Here is a 21056-nt window from a genome sequence, read left to right on the forward strand (position 1 = left end):
TTCTTTTAACTTCTAAATTGTATTTAGTAATAAAACTGCCCCCCCTTCCCTGCCAAGTAAAAGTTCACACATATACGATGTAAGTCCCCAGTTTCACCTCAGGCAAAGATAAAACAGTAACTGCCCCCTCGTTCCTGTGTTTACCCCCAGGGGATCCAGCCCCACCCCCCAAAACCCACACCATGAGCAGGCCCTTGGGTCTCCCTGGAACAGGGTACAAAAAACAAAGGGGCAGCTGTTATCAGTAACTTTATTGCATCTAGGACATATCACAGTCCAGACCACCCATAGCTCCAGCCCCACTGAACTCCTTCCATACCTCTTGGCCTTTGTACAGGCTTTTCCCTCTGCCTGGAATGCCTTCCCTCTTCTTCATCTGCAAAACTTCTATTCATGATTCTCATCCAAGACCCTGAGGGCCCAGGCCATACTGATTATTCCGTGCTTCCCCTGACAGTTCATTCCAATATTAAAGTCTTTGATCCTGCATTGATCCACAGGGCCCAGTCAGTGACCTGCCTCTGAGCAGAAGCCCTGGAAACATTGAATGGATAACTGAATCATAAACAGAGGAACCAGGAAAATGGCTGGGAACAGGACATGCGGAACATGGAGGCCACAGCTGGGAGTGTTGGGCTCACTGTCTGGAACAGTGACTGAGAGGTATGGGCACTGGTTGGGATCCATTTACTCCTGGCACAATCTTTACCTTTGGGGACTCTGAAGCTCCCAAACTCCAGGCGTGGATTCAAACAATGGTAATTCCTGCACATATTTTGGCCCTGCCCCTTCTTACCACCGATGAAATCTGGGTAATGGGAGTTTCTGAGGCCTCCTCTGCCCCTCAGCTCAAATCTAACTCTGGCCTAAATTCCACTTTCACCCTCTCCCAGATAAACCAGAAGCCCCAAACCAGAGTCCTGGCCCCAGTTGACTCTCCCATCCTCACCCAGAGGGAGAAGCAGTGAGGGAAGGCAAACCAGGGTGGCCCACATCTTTATCACTTTCCCTCCCCCAAGTCAGGGAGCTAGGGCAGGCTCAGGAGAGACCCCAGTAGCTCCAGGCCAACCCCTAAATCCAAGGACCAAGGACTAGCCAATGCCAACCTTGGTAGCTGAGGTGTGTGCAGAGAGTCACTGCAGTCCAGACACAAACAACTTTACCAGGCATTGTTCCCATATGGGGCCAAGCCCGGACCCCTGGGCTCCCTCCCTACTGGCTGCCTCCTCCCTTCACTGGGTCTTCTGACTGAGTTTGCGCCGTACCAGCTGGCTCAGGAAGAACGCAGTGAGAACACTGCTGCCCACGGTGAGCAGGAAGAGGCCAGAGAAGTTGTGGGGCCAGCGGGTATGCAGTGGCTCATAGATGGGCCGCCGGGCCTCGTAGTCCAGCGCCACAGCCTCCAGCTGAGCCAGCGTGCACAGCACCAAGAAGACGTGGAAGAGCTGGTGGCCCTGACCAAAGAGGTGGCAGCTGCCAGGGAACCAGCGCTCAGGCATGAGGGCCGAGAAGAAAGCAGCAGCCAACAGGAAGAAGACCACCTGGCACTTGTGGTAGAGAAGAGCAAGGTCATCTGTGGCAGGAGTGGGGGACACCAGGATGCGGTGTGCCACCGGGCTGATGTCCAGCACATAGGCCAGCACCGAGGGCACCTCCTGGCATGAGCGGCCCAGAAGGCCGGGCTTCTGGATGTACTTGTTGTAGCAGGAGCCAGTACAGGAAAGCCAGGCAAGAAAGGCAGCCATGGGCAGGAATATGGTCTGTACCTGGGCATGCCAGGCAGGCTCAATGGCATAGTAGAAGTGTGCCAGGGCACTGCCAAATTGGTACACGGCCACACCCACGTAGTCCAGGAAGAAGAAGCTATAATGCCAGAATTCAGACTTGGCCTGCAGGAGGTGAGCCAAGGCACTGAGGAAGAGGTAGGTGAAGGAGGCGAGGACAATGATGAAGAGGGGCAGGGCGTGGGGGTCTCCCCAGAAGTCCACAGTCCCCACAAAGATGGCCAGCCGCAGCAACAGCATCAGGGCTGCCAGCAGGTGGGTCCAGACGTTCACCGCCTCGTTGTGCTGCTGGAACAGCGAGCGGAAGTAGAAGCGCCAGGTCTGATGCAGTGGCCGGTAGCCCACATAGATGTACGGCTTCCAGAAGAGGGGCGGCACCTTGGCTCGGTCTACCGTGAAGACAGGCTGTGGCTGCACAGACGACTGAGGCTCCTGGTGGTCCTGCCACAAACTGGGCAGAAAGTGGCTAAGCTTCTGGGCCACCATTGTGGCCATGGCTGTGAACTGGGCAGAGCTGGGAGAGGGACCAGAGCAAAGTCAGGGGCTGCTAATGCTCATCTCCTCACCCTCACGCCCAGTTCTTACTCCTCCTCCCCATCCCCTTCCTACACTGAGTTTCAGAAGAAAGGAGTCATCCTAAGGGAGAGCTCAGCTCTAACTCATGATGGTCCTCTCTGATATATCCCAAAAGCCTAGAACAGTGCCTGGCACATAGTAGGTGCTCAATAAATGTTTGAGGAATGCATTAATTAATGAGGCTCACTACCTCAGCCATTCCCTTTCTAGTCCAGGCTCCATACAGCAGCCCCTGTAGTTTCTCCTATGTTTATGCTGCCTTCATTGTTCACCTAGTGGTGACAATGACATTGCTAACAGACCAGCTCCCTATCTTCAGCCCCTTCAGTCTCCCATTGGCCCTCCATTACCCCACATGATCTAGTTCCTGCTACCTTTACCAGCCTTCTTGCTCAACCACAATGCATTCAAATCCAGCCACAGCCTCACCAACCCAACTGGGCCTGTTTCAAATATCGACAGCTTTGCATAAGCTATTGCCTGCACCCAAGACATTTTCTTCTCTTACCTTTCTGGCAAACTCATATTCATCCCTCAAAATCCATTTTTTTTTTTTGTGATACTTTCCCGCCTCCCTGAATCTCAGATGATGACTTTTCTACTGGAATTCCTACCATCAGATGCTTATCTTCCAGCCTTTCCACCCCAGCCATGGTTGCTAATTCCAAAAGAAATAAAACTGAACCCCTTACCCCAGCATTCAAGACCTCATGACCTGTTCCCACCTTCATTTCCTACCTAACCTAAATGTCACACCCTGTACCAACTTCCTTTCCCTTCAGTGGATCTCCTTGCTACCCCCCGCTCACATTCCCCTGTGAGAAACCTATAATGGGTTATACAATTTAGCATTTAAAATGCATTCATTCACTCATTTAGCAAACACTGAGCTCCTCTTCTGCCTCAAGTCCTGTGCTGGATCCTGGGGAGGGCAGAGTGGAAAAGGATTTGAGCCCTGTCCTCAGAAACTTCATGATATGGTAGAGATTATAGAAAGGAAAACAAATAACAGCAAATGCTTACACAGCACTTACAATGTGTCAGACACTGTTTTAAGCATTTTAATTGTTCCACTTCCTAACAATGATATTGATACTATCTTTGTTTCCACTTTTCAGATAAGGAAACTGAGGCACAGAGAAGTTCAGTACCCTACCATTCACCTAGCTAGGAAGCAGCAGAGTTACAATCTAAATTCTATTTCCAGTCTTCATCACTACCCTAAAGTGCCCTCTGCAAAGTAAGGTGGCAAGTGCTATTAATCATTTTTTAATTATATGCTATAAATAATTTTTTATAGCATTTGTCTGGTACCAGTTGCTTTATTCAGGCTTATCATTATTCATTAAATCAAATATCTATTGAAAATCTAGCACCTGCCAGACAACTCTGCCCATCAAATAAATTCCCTCCAACAAGCTGATTGAACTCAGCATCCAGCTTTTCTGTCCATCATTCATCAGATTTTATTACAACTACTGTTGCACTGCAAGAGGCTAGGAGACCTGGGCAGGAAAAGGCATCATGTTCTCCTCCACCAACAGCACCAGGGTCATCCCCAAAGCCACTCACTAACTCACACGCAGTCCAAGTACATGCAGGGGCTTGCTGTGCAAAAAGGCGGCATCAAGGCAAGCCCCCAGCTCACACTCCTCCTCACCGCAGCCTGATTTACATCCATAAGCTTCTCCCACATTACAATTCTGGAGTAGCTCTGGTCTGTAGCCTTCCCAGTCCGTGGGGAGGCAGGTGTGAAAGAAGTCATTACTCTGCTGAATGAAGGGTGCCACGACAGGGGCGTCCAGGACTCTCCACTCCTGTTCCCCAGACAGGCTGGCACACAGAGCATGTTTAGGAAGCAGACCTTGCTGATGGGTTTATTAAGGGGACCACTTCCATCCCAAGCACGAGAGCACCCCTGGCCTGCCTTGCTGGTTGGGGAGCCAACATTGGACCTTCTCCGCCCCAAAAGACTGGGCTTCAGCCTCAACAACCTGGCCTCCATCCTTGTCTACAACTTTGTCTTCCTATCTCAAAACCTCAAGGGACAAAAAACACGTCTTTGAAAGCACCTCATTCAACAACTTTGTTTTACATTGAGGAAACAAGAGCCAAGAGACAGGAAGGCCTTTGCCAGAGTTGCCCCATCCAGCAAGGTTTCCATCCCACCACAGGGAAAGACCAGGGAAGGATGACATGCTATGGTGGCCTAGTTCCTGGGTCTCCATGATTCATTATGTCAGGCAAACACTCCACATCCTACTCTTAGAACTTCCCAAAGCATCACAGCATATTGAAGGCTCTGAGAAGTCCTGCAGCAAGGAAGCCTACTTCACTTTATTATTGAACCTACATTTGCCAAGCTTACATGACCAAGGATTCCTTTCCCAGTAATAATTATATTATAAAGCCAGCTAAAATGTAACGTGTTTACTGTATGCTTACTCTTTACAATTTTGTTGCAATTAATTCTCATAACTAGCCCATGCGGTAGATATTATTGTGCCCATTTCGTTGTTGAGGATAGTGAAATTCTGAGAGGTTAGCTTCTTACCCAAAGTCACACAGAGACACGCAGAGAGAGGTGGAGCCCGGATTTGGACCCAGCTCTCTGACTGCAGAGCACATACTCTTAGCCACTCTGCTGCTGCCCTGCCTCCTGCCACACCGATCTGCACCCCGCAGAACTATTACTTTGGAAGATATTAGTCTAAAGAAGGCAACCAAGTCCTTTCCTATAAATTATTCTCTTAGGCTTCTAGCAACTGACTCACATCCAGGGACCTCAGTCTCCCCCAGTTAGCAGCTACGCACTGGCTCTGCACCAGTGAAGCCCTGGCTCACAGCTACTTCCTCATTCACAGCCTTCCCCTTCCCCCAGGCACAGTGAGCCCTAAACACAGAATGCAAAGGCCACATACTGCGATGACAGAGGTCCTGCCACCCTATTTCCTTTAGAGCTCAGCCAAAGGCCGAGATCCATCAGAATAGGTCTATTTTCAGAACATGAGTACCCATATCCTGACTCCATGGAAAGGGGTCTGGATTCAGGGAAAGGAGCAAGTGGAAGGATGAGGGTGGGTATGCAGAGGACACCCTCAGGGTAATCTCTGAGTAGTCCCCTCAGGATAATCTCTGAGTAGTCTGCCCACCAGGCTGCCAGACCAGCCTATTCCAGGCATCCCACCCCAGCCCAGTACAGCTCCATGGCCCCCTTGCTCTGCTTACCTAGGGGTTTCTCTAGAGCCAGGGGCTGATGATTTCTGCTGTGGCACTCGGCAAATTCGCCAGATGCCAAGCACTGGGTGGCACTTTCAGAGGTGAGGGTTACTAGGGGCAGGGTTTCCAGGGACTGGAGCTGTCTTGTGTGATGTCACCAGAGGGTGGGGCTAGAAACAACCTGCACTCCTCTCCCCTCCCCCCTTCAGCACTCCCACATTGGTCAAATCCAGGCTAAACTGTCCTCCTGGCCACAGCTCAGCTACAGAAGGAAACTGGCCATTAATCTCTGCAAAAAACATTTGGGGATACCAAAGACTGGCTGAAAAGCTGTGACTTACCCAAGACCACAGAGCAAAGCAGGCAAAGTTGGGCTGAGAGTTGTCCAGGGCCTGGTTGATGGGTCTCAAGCAAACTTGATTGGCTTTCGTCCCCTAGTCAGTGGGAATCAGAATAAAAGGAAATTAGGAATAAAAGAAAAAGCAGCCCTGGCTGGTGTGGCTCAGTGGATTGAGCACTGGTCTGAGAACAAAAGGTCACCGGTTTGATTCACTGTCAAGGCACATGCCTGGGTTGTGGGCCAGATCCTCAGTTGGGGGCATATGAGAGGTGACCACAGTTTTTTTTTTTTAATTTAATTTTATTTTGATTTAATCTTTTTTAAAGTATATTTTATTGATTATGTTGTTACAGTGGTTCCAATTTTTTTCCCCCTTTGCTCCCCTCCGCCCAGTACCCCCCCTTCCCTCCAGCAATCCCACACCCCCTTAGTTCATGTCCATGGGCCGTGCATATAAGTTCTTCGGCTTCACCCTTTCCTATATTATTCCTAACTTCCCCCTGTCTATTTTGTACCAACCAATTATGCTTCTTAATCCCTGAGCCATTTCCCCATGTCTCCCCTTCCCCCACCCAACTGATAACCTTCCAAATGATCCCCATACCTATGATTCTGTTCCTGTTCTGGTTTGCTTAGTTGGATTTTGTTTTTAATTTTTAGATTCAGCTGTTGATAGTTGTGAGTTTGTTGTCATTTTAGTGTTCATAGTTTTGATCTTCTTTTTCTTAAGTAAGTCCCTTTGACATTTCATATAATAATGGCTTGGTGATGATGAACTCTTAGCTTTACCTTGTCTGGGAAGCACTATCTGCCCTTCCATTCTAAATGATAGCTTTGCTGGATAGAGTCATCTTGGTTGTAGGTCCTTGCTTTTCATCACCTTGAATACTTCTTGCCAGTCCCTTCTTGCCTGCAAAGTTTCTTTTGAGAAACCAGCTGATAGTCTTAGAGGAACGCCTTTGTAGGGAACTCTCCACTTCTTTCTTGCTGCTTTTAGGATTCTTTCTTTATCTTTCACCTTTGGCATTTTAATCATGATGGGTCTTGGTGTGGAGAGACGACCACACTTTGATGTTTCCCTTCCTTTCTCCCTCCCTTCCCCTCTCTCTAAAAATAAAAAAAAAATATTTAAAAGAGAGGAGAAAGAGAAAGCAGATGCTGTAAAGGCTCATGAAGGAGACGGACTTCAGATTCAGACAAACCAAGTTTGACTCCTGATTCCATGACATACTAGCTACGTGACCTAAGACAAGTGATTTACCATCTCTGCTCCTAGGCTCCCTCATGGAAATTATAATATTATCTACCTCATACGTTGCGGAAAGATTAAATTTATTAGAACGAAGTTTTAGCACAGTTTAGGGACTCAATAAATGATTGCCATTGTTATTCATTATTAATAGGAATTAATTATTAATAATAGTAGTAGTGTTTTAAATATGTCTAGCCCGAGAGATTGGTTTGTGGTTCTCTTTTAGCTCTTAATAGCTGGTTCCACTGGATTTGGGGCCTATAGAAAGTTCCCTGTGTCTCTTTAAATATTTACCTTTCACTGAGGGTGCCTCTAGGGACAAGGGAAATTTGGCTAGAGTTTACACTACTGGGGACATTGACCTTATGAAATAAATTGTTCTCAGCAAAGACCATTCAGAATAACCCCTTTGGATTCACAGAGCCCTGAAGATTTAAACTTGCCCACAGACCCAAGAGAGGTGTCTGGGAAGAGAAACCCCCAGGGAAAGGGCCGCAGCCCCAGCAGCCCCATTCCTGAACAAGCAGGAGGGTGAAGCGGAGAAGGTAGAGGCCCTAAACGGTGCTAGCAGGTCATCCAAAAGTTATGTGACCTGGCCAGGCATGTCTGGCAAGTTTGGGAGGCTTTCAGGTTAGCAGAGCCTCAGAACTGCAATCTCCAAGGCCAAGTGGGAGTTCCTGTCAGTCTGCGCAGCTCCTTCCTCCGCTCCTCTCCCATCAGCCAAGCCCACCCAATTCACATTCCCCTTTTCCTAAATTGAGGTCGACCTCCTCACCTGCTCCTCAGCCTAGATTTGCCACCCTCAGTTCCTCCTGGTCTCTCCACCAGATACACACTGTCAAAGGCCTCTGGGGGCAAACAGTGTATCAGGTTGTGGGGATGGGGTAGTAAATGGGTTTGGAGTGGGAGAGCACTGGGTTGTACGCATCCCACAGATTTTACTCAGTGCCTGCTATGTGCCAGGCACAAGGCATGCTACAGGGGCTGGGGCACGTGGTGCATGAAACAGACAGGCCTCCTGCCCTGACAAACAAACCAAACAAACAAACCAAATGCCCAGGGGCCTAGGAAAGTCCAGCCCAGAGAGAAGCCACCCAAGTGGTGACTGAGAGAGAACTGCTGCCCCAAGGGAGTATCTCCCACTCACCTCTGGCAGACTATTTCAAAAGAAGCCAGCCTCCCATTTTTATGTGAGAATGGGATTTCGAGTCTGGAACTTACCAGCTGTGTGACTTTGCTAAAGTTCCTTAACCTCTCTGAGCCTATTTCCTCATTAAAAATCAGAGGATAACTACCTCAAGGGCTCTTAAAAAAGCAAAACAAGATCCAAGATGGCGGAGGAGTAAGTGGAAGCTACACTAACCTCCTCCAAGGACCAGTGTGGATTTACAACTTAATTTTGGAGAAATCATCTGGAATAACCAACGGAACACTAGCTGGAAAGAAGTCTTATAACCACGGAGAGACAGAAAAGGCCGCTACATCACAACTTGACCGAACACAACAAGGATGCCAGCCTGCTAAATCAAGCACGCCGTTGTCCGGAGACAGCCAACTGACCTGGAGTCTGCACAATCCTTCCCCATGTGGGAAGGCCACCCTCCCCTCCACACCCCCACTATTATTAGGGATTTCTGGACCCAAGGGTAGGCAGGACGACGACCATGTCCAGCTTGAAGCAGCTAGAGGAGCTTGAGACCTTCGCCCATTGTCCTTTACAAGATTACAAAGGGTCTTAATATCTGAGAGGGAGGGATAGTTATTTTTTACGAACCATGGGTATGGACTTGGGGGGGATGCTGGGGGAGGGAGATACTGGGTGGAGGGGAGTAAAGGGGAAAAAATTGGAACTACTGTAACAACATAATCAATAAAATATACCTTAAAAAAAAAAAAAAAAAAAAAGCAAAACAGTCATGGATCCACTATGTTTGTTGGGTTCTAGCTCTGGCTCAGCCACTCAATCTCTGTGCGACTTTGAACAAGTCCATTCCTCTCTGGGTTCTGTTTCTCCAAATGTTGAAGAGACTGAAGTCACCAGTAACTTCAAAGGGCCTTTCAGGCCCTGAGACATTCCAACATTTGTTTTAGGCTTACTATATGCCAGGACTGGAGCTTCCACAGTGAACAACGCATTTAAAATACCACCCTCACAGAACTAATAGCCCAGCTAATTAAGAATTAAGGGTAACACCGAAGGATATTAATACCCTGACCTCTTGGAGCTTAAATGCCTAACTAAATAACACCTAACTACTACAAGTATTATTTGGTTATAATTCCATTTCTTTTGCCTACTTCTGGTAGCAAAATACAGTTGACCCCTGAACAACACGGTTTTGAACTATGCAGGTCCATTTACATGTGAATTTTTTCAATACATACAGTACTGTATTTTCCTTAATAATATTTTCATTTCTCTAGCTTATGTTATTGTGAGAATACAGTATATAATACATATAACATACAAATATGTGTTAATCAACTGTTAATGTTATTGGTAAAGCATTCAATAGTAGGGTATTCATAGTTACATTTTGGGGAATCAAAAGTTTATAGGCAGATTTTTGACTAGGGGGGCAGCACCCCAATCCCATCCTCGTTCAAGAGTAAAATGTATTCAGTGTTGCTTTTCTAGGCTCTGATTGTCCAGCATACTCCCTTAAAGACAACTTTATCTTGCCATGGAAAGCCAAGTTTAACCTCATTAAATAAAAATAATAGTAAGGCCAGACCTGTGTTAAAACTGGGGTTGTTAGAGGTAAAACCTCTTGAGGGACCCTGACAAGGATGACACAGGATGACAGAGCCTGAAATGTTAATAAGATTAGGCACTAACATTAATAATTTACAGTTGCTTGCTTTTTACAAAGAACTGACATTAATAATTTACAGTTGCTTGCTGGTTACAACCTTTTCAACCTGCATCTAGGCTGGTGTCACAGATCCAGAGGAAGGATGGCGGAGCAGAGCATATCCATGCAACTCCCAAACCAGTTCTCTTGCCCTTCATCCAGTGTGGCCAACTCCCAGGCACCCAGTGGGTGGCCACAGGTTATACGAGCAAAGTTTTCATCCCTGGCTGGCAACAACTGGGTCACCTCTCCAAATGCAAACCAGTTACCCAACTCAGCCCAATGTGTTTAAAGAAAATGTCCTTCCATGTCCTCCAAAACTGAACAGAAATCCTTTTTATTTTTTTGTAACTGCACTTAGGGGTCTCCATTTGTACTGAAAAGTGTGATCAGAATGAAATAAATAACTCCTAAAGGAATTCTTCCATGGAGCTCAGACTCATAAATGCTCTGAGGACAGGAAGAACCTGAAGGAGGAACACAGGCCCAGAGAGGTTGGGTAAGCTGTTTACTGTCACCCAGCATGGGAGACAGAAAAAGGACCTGAGTTTCACCACCAACCAGCCAGAAGTCCTCTGAGGATGGACAGGGTTGGCCTCTTACCAAAGGGCCCAGAGGTGGCACAAGCCCCATGATAGAAGGCTGGGTCCCTCTCTGATAGCATCCTGGGCCACCCACCCAGGTGCAGCCAGGCTCTGAGAATCCATCAGCTTTCAGAGTCCCCAGTCTTGGCCTGACCTGGCGGTTCACTCCAGCCAGGCCTGCAGGGGCTGTCCCAGGGAAACCTCTGGGTCCTCAAAGCCTGCAGGCTTGAGGCAATGCTGTGCGTGGTGTGGAGCTCCGTCTTCCCCTTCCCTCTCTGGGAGAAGGCAACCCCTGTGCTCTCCTGACACCAAGGGGGGCTTCCTCATCGCAAGAGGCCCAGGATCCTTGGGAGCAAAAACCCCTCTTAGCCCCCCGCAGTGTTGTTCCCACTGTTCCTGGTTTCCCAACCGGGACCCCTTCACATTACCCAGATCCAGGTACTTACACCCTTTTTGTCCCTAAAGTCTCCCTAGATTCCTTCTCCGGTGGAAGAAGGAACGAGCTCTAGAGCTCTTCTTCCCCCTCTCCTCCCGCCTCCGCCCACTCGTCCCTGAGGTCCCCTCCCACTCTGCTCCGCCTTTTTGCTCCACTCCCTCCGCAGTGGTGCCCCCCATCCCAGCTGATTTCCCCTGGCGTACGGAACCCCAGCTCCAGTGACGCCGTCCTGCCTCCCCTCACTCTCCCCCTACAACCCACCCACTCAGAACCCTGGGCTGCCCGCAGCGCCGTGCGCTCCGCAGGAGCACCCCAGCTGCACACCGCTCGCCCCTCCAACTGCGCCCCAGTCGGGTACCTGCGGTGGTCAGAGCGAGCAAACTGGGAGAGACAGCTGTGGGCTTCTGGGACGCGAGCGCGAGCGCGCAGATAAAGGAGCTGCGAGCGACGGCCCCACCCCGAGCCCGGGGGAGGGACTGGCGGATGCTGGCTGAGAGTGGGACAGCTCAGACTCCAACCCGGCCTCCGCTGGCCCAGGCCTGGGCGATCGCCAGCTTCTACCCGACGAAGTCCACATGTTGCACACGAAGGCAAGAAAGGGCACCCACACCGACCGCGGAGTCCTGGGAGTTTCTGCGGTTACTGTGCAGATGGGGAGACGGAGGCCAGAGAGCAGAAGTCGTTGCCCAAGTCCCAGGGCTCTGTGGTGGTGGCACTGCGGAGGCTCCAACTGAGCCGTTCCCGCTTTCCACTTCCGGTGAACTCGAACCACCGGCTCTTCAGTTGGGCCCCTTATTAACTTTATCCTGAGGGAGCAAGTTGTAGCAGGAGCGGGACAAGTTTCCCAGCTAGAGCCTGCGCTCGCCCTGAAGCCATTTAAACGCACACACCCCACCTCTCCCTAAGCTACTTGAGATAATGCCTATCCTCCCCCATCTTTATCTCTGCCTGGGGAGCCCCACCCACGTCTGCACCCCTGGCTTACTCAAGTTCCCACCTAAAGCCCTCCTTGGGCAGTGTCCCCTGAAATGCCCAGCCCCAGGCACGTTGTTTGGACCTGTATTAAAATACCCACTTTCTACTCCCTAGTGTAAGTGTGCATCTCCCCCAGGAGTGGGACCCCCTAAAGAGTGAGGGATACTTGCACATAATAGGCCTACAGTAAATATTGGACTAAGAATGGCAAGGGGTGTCCATTCCTCAGGTGTGCAAACACCTGGCCCAGGCAGCATGGGAGACCCTGCATCTCGTCTTGGGGGCACACAGACTGATGGATGGAGAGCTAAGAGAAGACAGTCCAGGAGGAACACTGCTCTGCCCTCAGGGAGCACTGAGTCCACTGGGAAACAGTTGTGGGGCCTGATGACCAGACCCAAGTCTTTTTCCTAACCCTAACTTGCCATGTGACCTTGGGTAAGTCTCCTTGTTCTCTATGTGCTTCAGTTTTACTAAGGTAAAGTGGAATACCAACCTGACAGGGTTGTTAGGATTAAATAAAATGATGGATATTAAAGTTCTTTGTCAATTGCAATGTACTGGGGGAACGTATATTTCTTTACTAAAACAAAATGTATGCAAATATAATATGATAGGTCTCTACTTCAACAGGTTCAAACATACCCATAGAAATTAGTTAAATCTCCATTACCCATGGGGATAGGAAAAGTGGTGTAGAAAATCTGAGCATTTAGAGAAGGTAAGGTATAGGAAATGAAAGCACGAATAAGGACATTATGGAAAGTATATTCTGTAGTTGGAATATATTTTATCATAGTGAATAAAAATTTAAAACTTGGAAGGTGACTTGGATTCAGCTTCCATTTTTGGAACACCTGCTCTGTACTGGGCTTACTTTTAAGCTAGTTTAGTAAGCTCTTCCTATGTGCAAAACCACGCCTTAAGCAGTTGCCATCACTGCCTCCTTTGTCCAGACTTACCCTATTAATCCAGTTTACAAATTGGGAAACTGAGACTCAGAAAGGGGACATGGGACTACTATATTCCCTCATTAACCTCATATATTCCTGTGAGGGGAGTGTGCTGACCCCCATTCTATGGGTAGAAAAACTGAGGCCCAGAGGGGAGAAATGATGTATCTCCTGATATATTCAGGCTCTGAGAAAGGGACCTGAAGTTGTGCTTGGGGAGGAAAGTCAATTAACCATTAAATTTGGCTGTGGGTATTCGAGAGCTGAATGTTAAAAATTATAGAAGACTTCCGGCCAAGACGGAGGCATAGACAGACACACTGTGTCTCCCTCCACAACTAAGAAGGACTACAACTACCTCAAAACTAGAAACAACCAGAAGTTCCAGAAAATCAAACCGCATGGAAGTCCAGCAAACAAAGATATAAAGAAGAAATACTCATCCAGACGGGTAGGAGGGGCAGAGCCAGGGCAGAGAGGATGCAGTGTGGTGGTGGCAGCAGTGGCGGCAGCGGCAGGCCAGCAGAAAGTGCAGTCACTCATTTTAAAGTCAGGAAGGACACTTGGGGAGCGTTACCAGCTCCTCACTGAACCTCGAAGCTCATGGTCCCAGCACCGGGGAAAATTAAGCCTCATTGCTTCTGACTGTGCAGACCAGTGAGGGTTGGGGTGGAGGAAGAAACTGCTGGTCTCTCAGCAGAGTCCACTTGTTTAAAGGGCCCCCACAGTCCTAGAACGTTTGCAGACCCACCCACTCTGGGAACGACGGCCAGGGCAGCAGTTAGAGGGGCACCAGTCCGGTGCGGAAGTAGGAGAGGTGCCTGGAAAAGGGGCAAGTGCTGGGCAGGCGGCATTGTTCCCTCTTGGACCCCTCCCCCACATGCAGTGCCACAACGTGGTGAAACAGGTCACCCTGTGCTGACAAATCCCTAAGGCTCCACCCCTTACAATGTAACAGGAGTGACAACTATATCTGGGATGCGAAGGCAAACAAATACAGGAACCTGTCAAGATGAGGAGACAGAGAAGTATGGCTCAAAAGGGGGAACGGATCAAGGTTCCAATGGGAGAACTAAGCGACAAGGAGATAGCCAACCTAACCGATGGGGAGATAGACAACCGAACAGACGCAGAGTTCCAAACACTGGTGATAAAGATGCTCACAGGCTTGACAGATATGCTTGAGTACGGCAAACACAGAAGAAGTGAAGGCTATTCGAAGTGAAATGAAGGAAAATCCACACACAACCAATGGTGAAGGGAAGGAAACCAGGGTTCAAATCAATGATTTGGAACATAAGGAAGAAAAAAACAGTCAACCAATGCAGAATGAGGAAGCAAGAACTTAAAAAAATGAGGAAAACTTCCCAAATTTTGCGAAGGAGATGGACATACAGGTCCAGGAAGCACAAGGGTCCCGGGCGAGCTGTACACAGAGGGGACCACACCAGGACGCATCATGATTGAGATGCCACAGGTGAAAGATAAAGAGAGAGTCCTGGGGGCAGCAAGAGAGAGGCGGAGAGTTGCCCACAGGGGGATGCCTATAGGACTATCAGCTGATTTCTCAGAGGACACTCTGCAGGCAGGAAGGGACTGGGAAGCAGTATTCAATGTGATGAAAGGCAACCTGCAACCAGGATTACTGTACCCAGCAAGGCTATCATTTGGAATGGAAGGGCAGATGAAGTGCTTCCCAGACAAGGTAAAGCTAAAAGAGTTCATCATCACCAAGCCATTATTATATGAAATGTCAAAGGGACTTACTTAAGAAAAAGAAGATCAAAACTATGAACACTAAAATGACAACAAACTCACAGCTATCAACAACTGAATCTAAAAAATAAAAACAAAATCCAACTAAGCAAACCAGAATAGGAAGAGAATCATGGGTATGGGGATCATTTGGAGGGTTATCAGCTGGGAGGGGGAAAGGGGAGACATGGGGAAATGGTGCAGGGACTAAGAAGCATAATTGGTTGGTACAAAATAGACAGGGGGAAGTTAAGAATTATATAGGAAAGGGTGAAGCCAAAGAACTTATATGCACAACCCGTGGACATGAACTAAGTGGGGGTGGGATTGCTGGAGGGATGTGGGGTACTGGGCAGAGGGGAGCAAAGGGGGAAAAAAATTGGAACTACGGTAACAGCATAATCAATAAAATATACTTTAAAAAAATTATAGAAGTAAGAACAGTGACCAGTCATGGCCCAATGTGTAGCCCATCACATGCACTGTAGGCCCATGGGTGGGTGGGTGGAGGAGGTTGTTCTGTCCTTATCTCAGTTTGTGGATAAGGAAACATGCTTGGGAGGATGCTACTTGCCCAAGGCCACTCAGTTGGCTAGTGGCAGGCCTGGACCCAAGTCCTGTTCCTATCTGCTACACAATAGTCATCAAGGAGTGAAACTGTGGGGCCAGGATGCTTTCTTCCCTGCACTGCCCTGCTCCAACTCCTTCAGCACAGCCAAGGGCATCTCCCTGGCCTATCCTCCCCTTCCCCCAGCTTCGGCCACCTGAGAAATGTACAGTGACTCCACTGCTCTAGGAGCCTAGAGTCCCATAATCCTTCGACCCTGGAAGGGGAAACTATTTACTAGCCTGTGCGTCATCCAGCTGCCCCCAGCCCCCAGCCCCCAGGTCACAGGTTCAGCCCTTAGAAGAACAGGGTCTGCAGAGAGACTGGATCCTTGCACAGGCCTAAGTCAGGTACCTGAAAGGAGTCAAAAATCTTCACAAGTCAGACAGACCGTCAGGAAGAGCTTCAGTGGACCCAAAGTGAGAGAAAGGATGAAAGTGAGTCCCTGAGCTGTCCTGAGCACATTCCTGTCTTTTCCCCCAAACAAGGGCATCGTTCATTGGAGGCAGTAAAGTGCTGAAACACAGAAGTGTATGCTGCCTGGGTTCACATCTTAGCTCTACTGCTTACCAGCTGTCCCTCTGGGCATGTCATGTAACCTCTCTGGACATCTAGCTCCTCCATTGTAAAACACCATTAATAAGACCTGCCATACAGAGTCAGCATGAGGAGTAAGTGAAATAAGACATGGAAAGTGCCCACAGTGCCTGGCATATAGTAACTTCTCAATAAATGCCAGTGATTACCCTATTTCAATTCTTTGTTCCCTCCCTTTGCCAACTGCTGAGGAAAATAAAGGCTTGTTAAGTCCCCAAATTTTGAGGTGACTTGTTACACAGCATTTTGAAGCCATTCTTGACTTATACACATAGCCAAGTCAGGACTCTGGCTTATACACATAGCCAAGCCAGGAGTCTGGCCTAAGACCACAGTCTCAACCATGCAGGGTGCTAGGAGAGCACAATTGGACAGGGACTGATTTCCTACAGAGATTCATTGCTAGCCGGCCACTCATGGTGACTCTTACAGGATGAAGAGGAATTCATCAAGCCGTGAAGAGGGGAAGGATGTTCCAGGCAGAGGGATCAGCATGTGCAAAGGGACAGAGGAATGAGTGATGGAATAAGTTCAGGGAATGAGCCACCATATTCTGGGCCTGGAGCATGGGGACGTGGTGGCAGCAGACGACATTAGAAAGGTAGGGAGAGGCTAGAATATAAAAGGCCTCACCCAGGTGGGAGGGCTTTATCCTGAAGGCAATGTGAAGTCTGGAGTTGGAGATTAGAGAGGGTTTTCTTTGGAGACAGTTGGACGGGATGGAGTGGCTTTCCTCTCATTTCAAGCCTGGTGAGGGGGCCTCAAAGAAGCCAGTCAGAAAGGTGCCAATGCCCCCTGGGACTCAGTGGCCTGGTATCTGACTCTTGCCCAAGAATCTTGAAGGGCTGGCTGTAGCAGCAGAGCAGAGGGCAGTGGTGAGAGGGAACTGCACTCCCTTGTGAGTAGGCCACCCATGTGTGCTGCCCCCAGGCCAGAAGTGGGCCACAGGAAAGAATCAGTCTGGGGTGGCCTTAGATCCAATGCAGGAAGGTCTCCAGAAGAGACCATGAGGCCTCAGCAGAAGGAGACTGGAGACATCCAGTCCCCTGGGCTTGGGGGAGCCATCATAAGCAACTGGCTGGTGGAGATTTGCCTGCCCTTCTCCAGGGACCTCCAGACGGGAGAGCCCACAGTGTCTCCCCAGTGTGGCACACACAAAGGATCACACCTTCCTGGCCCACCTCAGATTTTAGCCTCAGCAGCGGCAGACAGTTCTGGGCGCATTGATCCCAGCTCCACCCCAAGCACCACCAGGGTGCCTCCAGCCTCTAGGCCCTCTTGGAAGCCATGGCTCGGCCTCCCAGTTAGGGGCAGACTACAAGCGCAGGCAGTTAACACCTGGAAACGACCCTCACCCAGTGGTATATCGAAGCTCTTGGAGAAAGCCCCAGCCTCCCGTCCAAGAGAAGATCACATGGGAGAGGCATTCTGTTTGCACCTCGGCGCGGAACCCAGGCTCCACTACCTACAGCAGCAACCTGGGAGATGCGGACTCCTCTGTGCTTTGCCTCCTTCCTGGCCTTACTCTCCCCACTGCCTCCCTTGGCTTCCTGGAGTCACCTCCCAAACAAGCTACATGCACCTAAGTCTGTCTCAGACTCTGCTTTGGGGCAGACCAGACCAAGACTTCCAGAGAAGCATTCCTACCCTCCAACAAGAAGAAGACTCAGTCTTAAATCCCTGCCAGGCCTGGGAAACATGAATACTAGTTCAGGGCAGTATGGTTAAGTCAGACCATTCCTGACTCTGTAACCTCACCCTCTCCGCCTCCTGAGAGACTGGAGGGGTCAAAACCACAGTGGAGCAGGGAAGAGGGGTGGGTGGGCTCAAAGGGCAGAAACAGAGAAGCCAACCATGCACTCCTTTCCTACTCCAGACTTAGAGTTGCCAGCACATCCCTACCTCTTTACCTTTGCACTTGACGTTCCTTCTTCCTGGAACTCAACTTTGCGCTAGAAGGGACCGGCTACATAATTTCCGGGGACCTGTACAAAATGAAAACACAGGCCTTTGTTCAAAATGTAAGCATTTTAAGATAGAGACAGAAAAACATTAAACCAAGTGGGGACCCTTCTGAGCACAGGGCCCTGTGTGACAGCACAGGTCTCCTGGCCATGAAGCTGCCCCACTCCCTTCAGGTCTCTGTTTAAATGTCACCATATTAGGCTTTCCCTGACCGCCTGGATAAATGGCACTTGACCCTTACCAGCACTCCATCCTCCTAGAAATCTTTTAATAACCCTTCCTGACCTCATTTTCCTTCAGAACGCCCAGGACCCGCTGACATACTGTCTAATTCTTCTTGCCAGAATGTCAGCTCCAGGAGGTCATCAGTCCTCACTGGTCACTGCTGTATCGTCAGGACTAGAACTGTTCTGGACACACAGAGAAAAGTGGAACAGAGAGAAATGGAGGGAAAGAGGAAGGGAGGGAAGGAAGAAGAACAGACATCTTTACACATGAGCAGGCCTTGGTTGGGGGAGTGAAAATCTTTGAATAGTCTGAAGTTGTGACTCCTTCTTTCTCAAAGTATTGAAATCATTTCATGACTTACAGTGATTGGAAACTTAAAAAAAATCTGAAAGTGTCCAGTAGAATGATGGGCCCTGTTTCAGGTTTTAACCAAGGAACAAGAAGACCCAACCTACAGGAAGTATCTAAACAGGCAGTGGGGGCAAAAGACAAAGTTCTTTTCTTTGGTTCAACAGTCAAAGGTCCCGCCTTGTTCAACCTGTGGGTCCCACATGCCTATGTATGCCCCCCTTTCATTTGCAGAAATGGCACATACCACTCAGGTTTGCTGCCTTCCTTTTCTACTTAACTGTTCTCGGAGGTCATTCTCATCTGCACATAAAAGGCTTCTTCACTCCCATTTATGGCTGAATAGTTTCCAATGTATATATGGATCATAATTTACTTAATAAATCTCCTCTTTATGAACATTTAAATTGTTTCCAGTTTTTTGCTTATGAACCATACCATGATGAATGACCTTGCCTGTCTGTGTGCAAGGATATTTGTAATATGTGGCCCTACAAGTAGAATTATCAGGTCAAAGGGAATCTTGGGAGATATTGCTAAGTTGTGCTTCACTGAGGAATAAACATGGTGTAAGACTTGTACAATAAAATGTACAAAACATTGCTGAAATTTTGAAAGATAAAAATATATGGACAGATGATTTCTGTTCTTAGATTAAAAGACTCAATATTGGTAAGATAGCAGTTCTGCCCAAATTGAAAATATATTAAATTCAATCCCTATCAAACTCCCAGCAAACATATTTTGCAGGAATCAATAAGCTGATCCTAAAATTTATATGAAAGTGCAAAGAATCCAAAATAATCAAAACAATTCTGAAAATGGAGAACAAAGTAAAGGACTTTCACTTCTTGATTTCAAAAGATAATATTGAACTACGTAACAAGAACACTGTAGTACTGGCATAAGGATAGACATATAAATCAATAGAACAGAAATGTGAGCCCAGAAATAAACCCTTATATTTATGATAAAGTAACTAAAACAATAATAATAATAAGTCACACTTAAATTTATATTTGCAAATATCACATATCTGCTAAAAGACTTGTATCTAGGATATATAAAAAACTGTTACAACTCAATAAAAAGATAAATTATTCAATTAAAAAATGGGCTAAGGATTTGAATAGACTTTTCACCAAAGAGGGTATGTGAATGGCCAATACACATATGAGAAGATGCTCAGCATCATTAGTCAATGTAGGAATACAAACCAAAACCACAATAAGTTTCAACCTCACACACACTAAAATGGTTATAATTAAAAAGAAATAAGTATCAAGGATGTGAGGAAACTGGAACCCTTATATATTGCTGATGGGAGTGTAAAATTGGTGCAGCCACTTTGGAAAACAATTTAGCAATCTCTAACAGAGCTAAACACAGTTATCACACAACCCAGCAATTCCACTCCTAGGAATCGACCCAAGAGAATTGAAAACATACCTCCACACAAAGACTTATACACAAATGTTCATAGAAGCATTATTGATAATAATCCCCCAAGTGGAAACAACCCAAGCACTCATCATGGATAAATAGATAAATGAAATGTATGTATCCATACTATAGACTATTGTTTGGCCATAAAAAGGAATGAAGTCCTGATACATGCTACAACATGGATGAACTTCAGAAACATTGTGCTCAGCCCTGGCTGGTGTGGCTTAGTGGATTGATTGCCGGCCTAAAAACTGAAGGGTCACCAGTGTGATTCCCAGTCAGAGCACGTGCCTGGGTTGCAGGCCAGGTCTCCAGTTGGGGGTGTGTGAGAGGCAACCAATCTATGTATCTCTCACATGTCAATGTTTCCCTCCTTCTTCTTCTCACTCCCTTCCTCTCTCTAAAAATGAATAAAATAAAAATAAATAAATAAAATCTTTTTTTTAAAGGAAGATACGTTGTGTTCAGTGAAAGAAACCAGAAACAAAACAAAAAAACACATATTGCATAATTTTTTTATTTATGTGAAATGTCAAGAAAGGCAAATCTATAAGACAAAAAGTAGATTAGAGATTGCCAGGGGTAAGGGTGCAAATAGGCATGAGAGGTCTCTGGGATGTTTGATAGTTCTACAGTTAGGTTGTGTGATAATTACACACGCCATAAACTTACTAAAAGTCATTAAATTGTACACTTAAAGGAGGTGAGACTTACAGTATGTAAATTAATGTCTCAATAAAACTGTTAAGAATAACATTGCAATTAACATCTTTAAACAACAAATTTAAAAATTTGTATTTCCTCACTATACAAAGGAGATCATTTTTCAGACTTGCTGCCTAACTTACTTCCTAAGACCTACCAGTGTGTTTCAAGCTTTGGGCTGACGGCACATTTTTAGTTTCTTGCTTGGAGCTGAGAGACCTCAGATCTCTTTACCAACTGGCTAAGTCTAGCAGAGCCCTTTGAAAAGAGATGCATTTTACAGCTAAGGAAGCTGAGGCCCAGAGAAATAAAGGGCCTTGTCAAGGCTGCACAGGTATTTGACAGCAGTTCCATCAATGTCCAGCACAGGCTAACTTCATAAAACACATACCAGGGGAACCAGTCACTGAACACGGCAACAGTGGCCCCTT

At 47.6% G+C, this 21056-nt stretch overlaps 1 protein-coding gene across 2 annotated transcripts; it reads right to left on the bottom strand.

Moving 5' to 3' along the window:
- Positions 1 to 578: 578 nt before the first annotated feature.
- PAQR7 (progestin and adipoQ receptor family member 7) lies at positions 579 to 11770 on the bottom strand. 2 transcript variants are annotated; one of them, XM_090271498.1, is made up of 3 exons: positions 11405 to 11770; positions 5921 to 6013; positions 579 to 2298 (listed from the first exon to the last, which is right to left on the bottom strand). In XM_090271498.1, the coding sequence occupies exon 3, from the start codon at positions 2277 to 2279 to the stop codon at positions 1233 to 1235; it is 1047 nt and encodes a 348-aa protein (XP_090127624.1). In that variant the 5' UTR covers positions 2280 to 2298; positions 5921 to 6013; positions 11405 to 11770; the 3' UTR covers positions 579 to 1232. The 2 variants fall into 2 exon arrangements, with proteins under 2 accessions (XP_090127624.1, XP_090127625.1); XM_090271499.1 differs by lacking the exon at positions 11405 to 11770 and adding an exon at positions 11057 to 11121.
- Between the last annotated feature and the right edge of the window lie 9286 nt (positions 11771 to 21056).

This window comes from Furipterus horrens, unplaced genomic scaffold (genome assembly GCF_987537825.1).
Source record: "Furipterus horrens unplaced genomic scaffold, mFurHor1.1.pri manual_scaffold_3, whole genome shotgun sequence".
Classification (NCBI taxonomy): Eukaryota; Metazoa; Chordata; class Mammalia; order Chiroptera; family Furipteridae; genus Furipterus; species Furipterus horrens.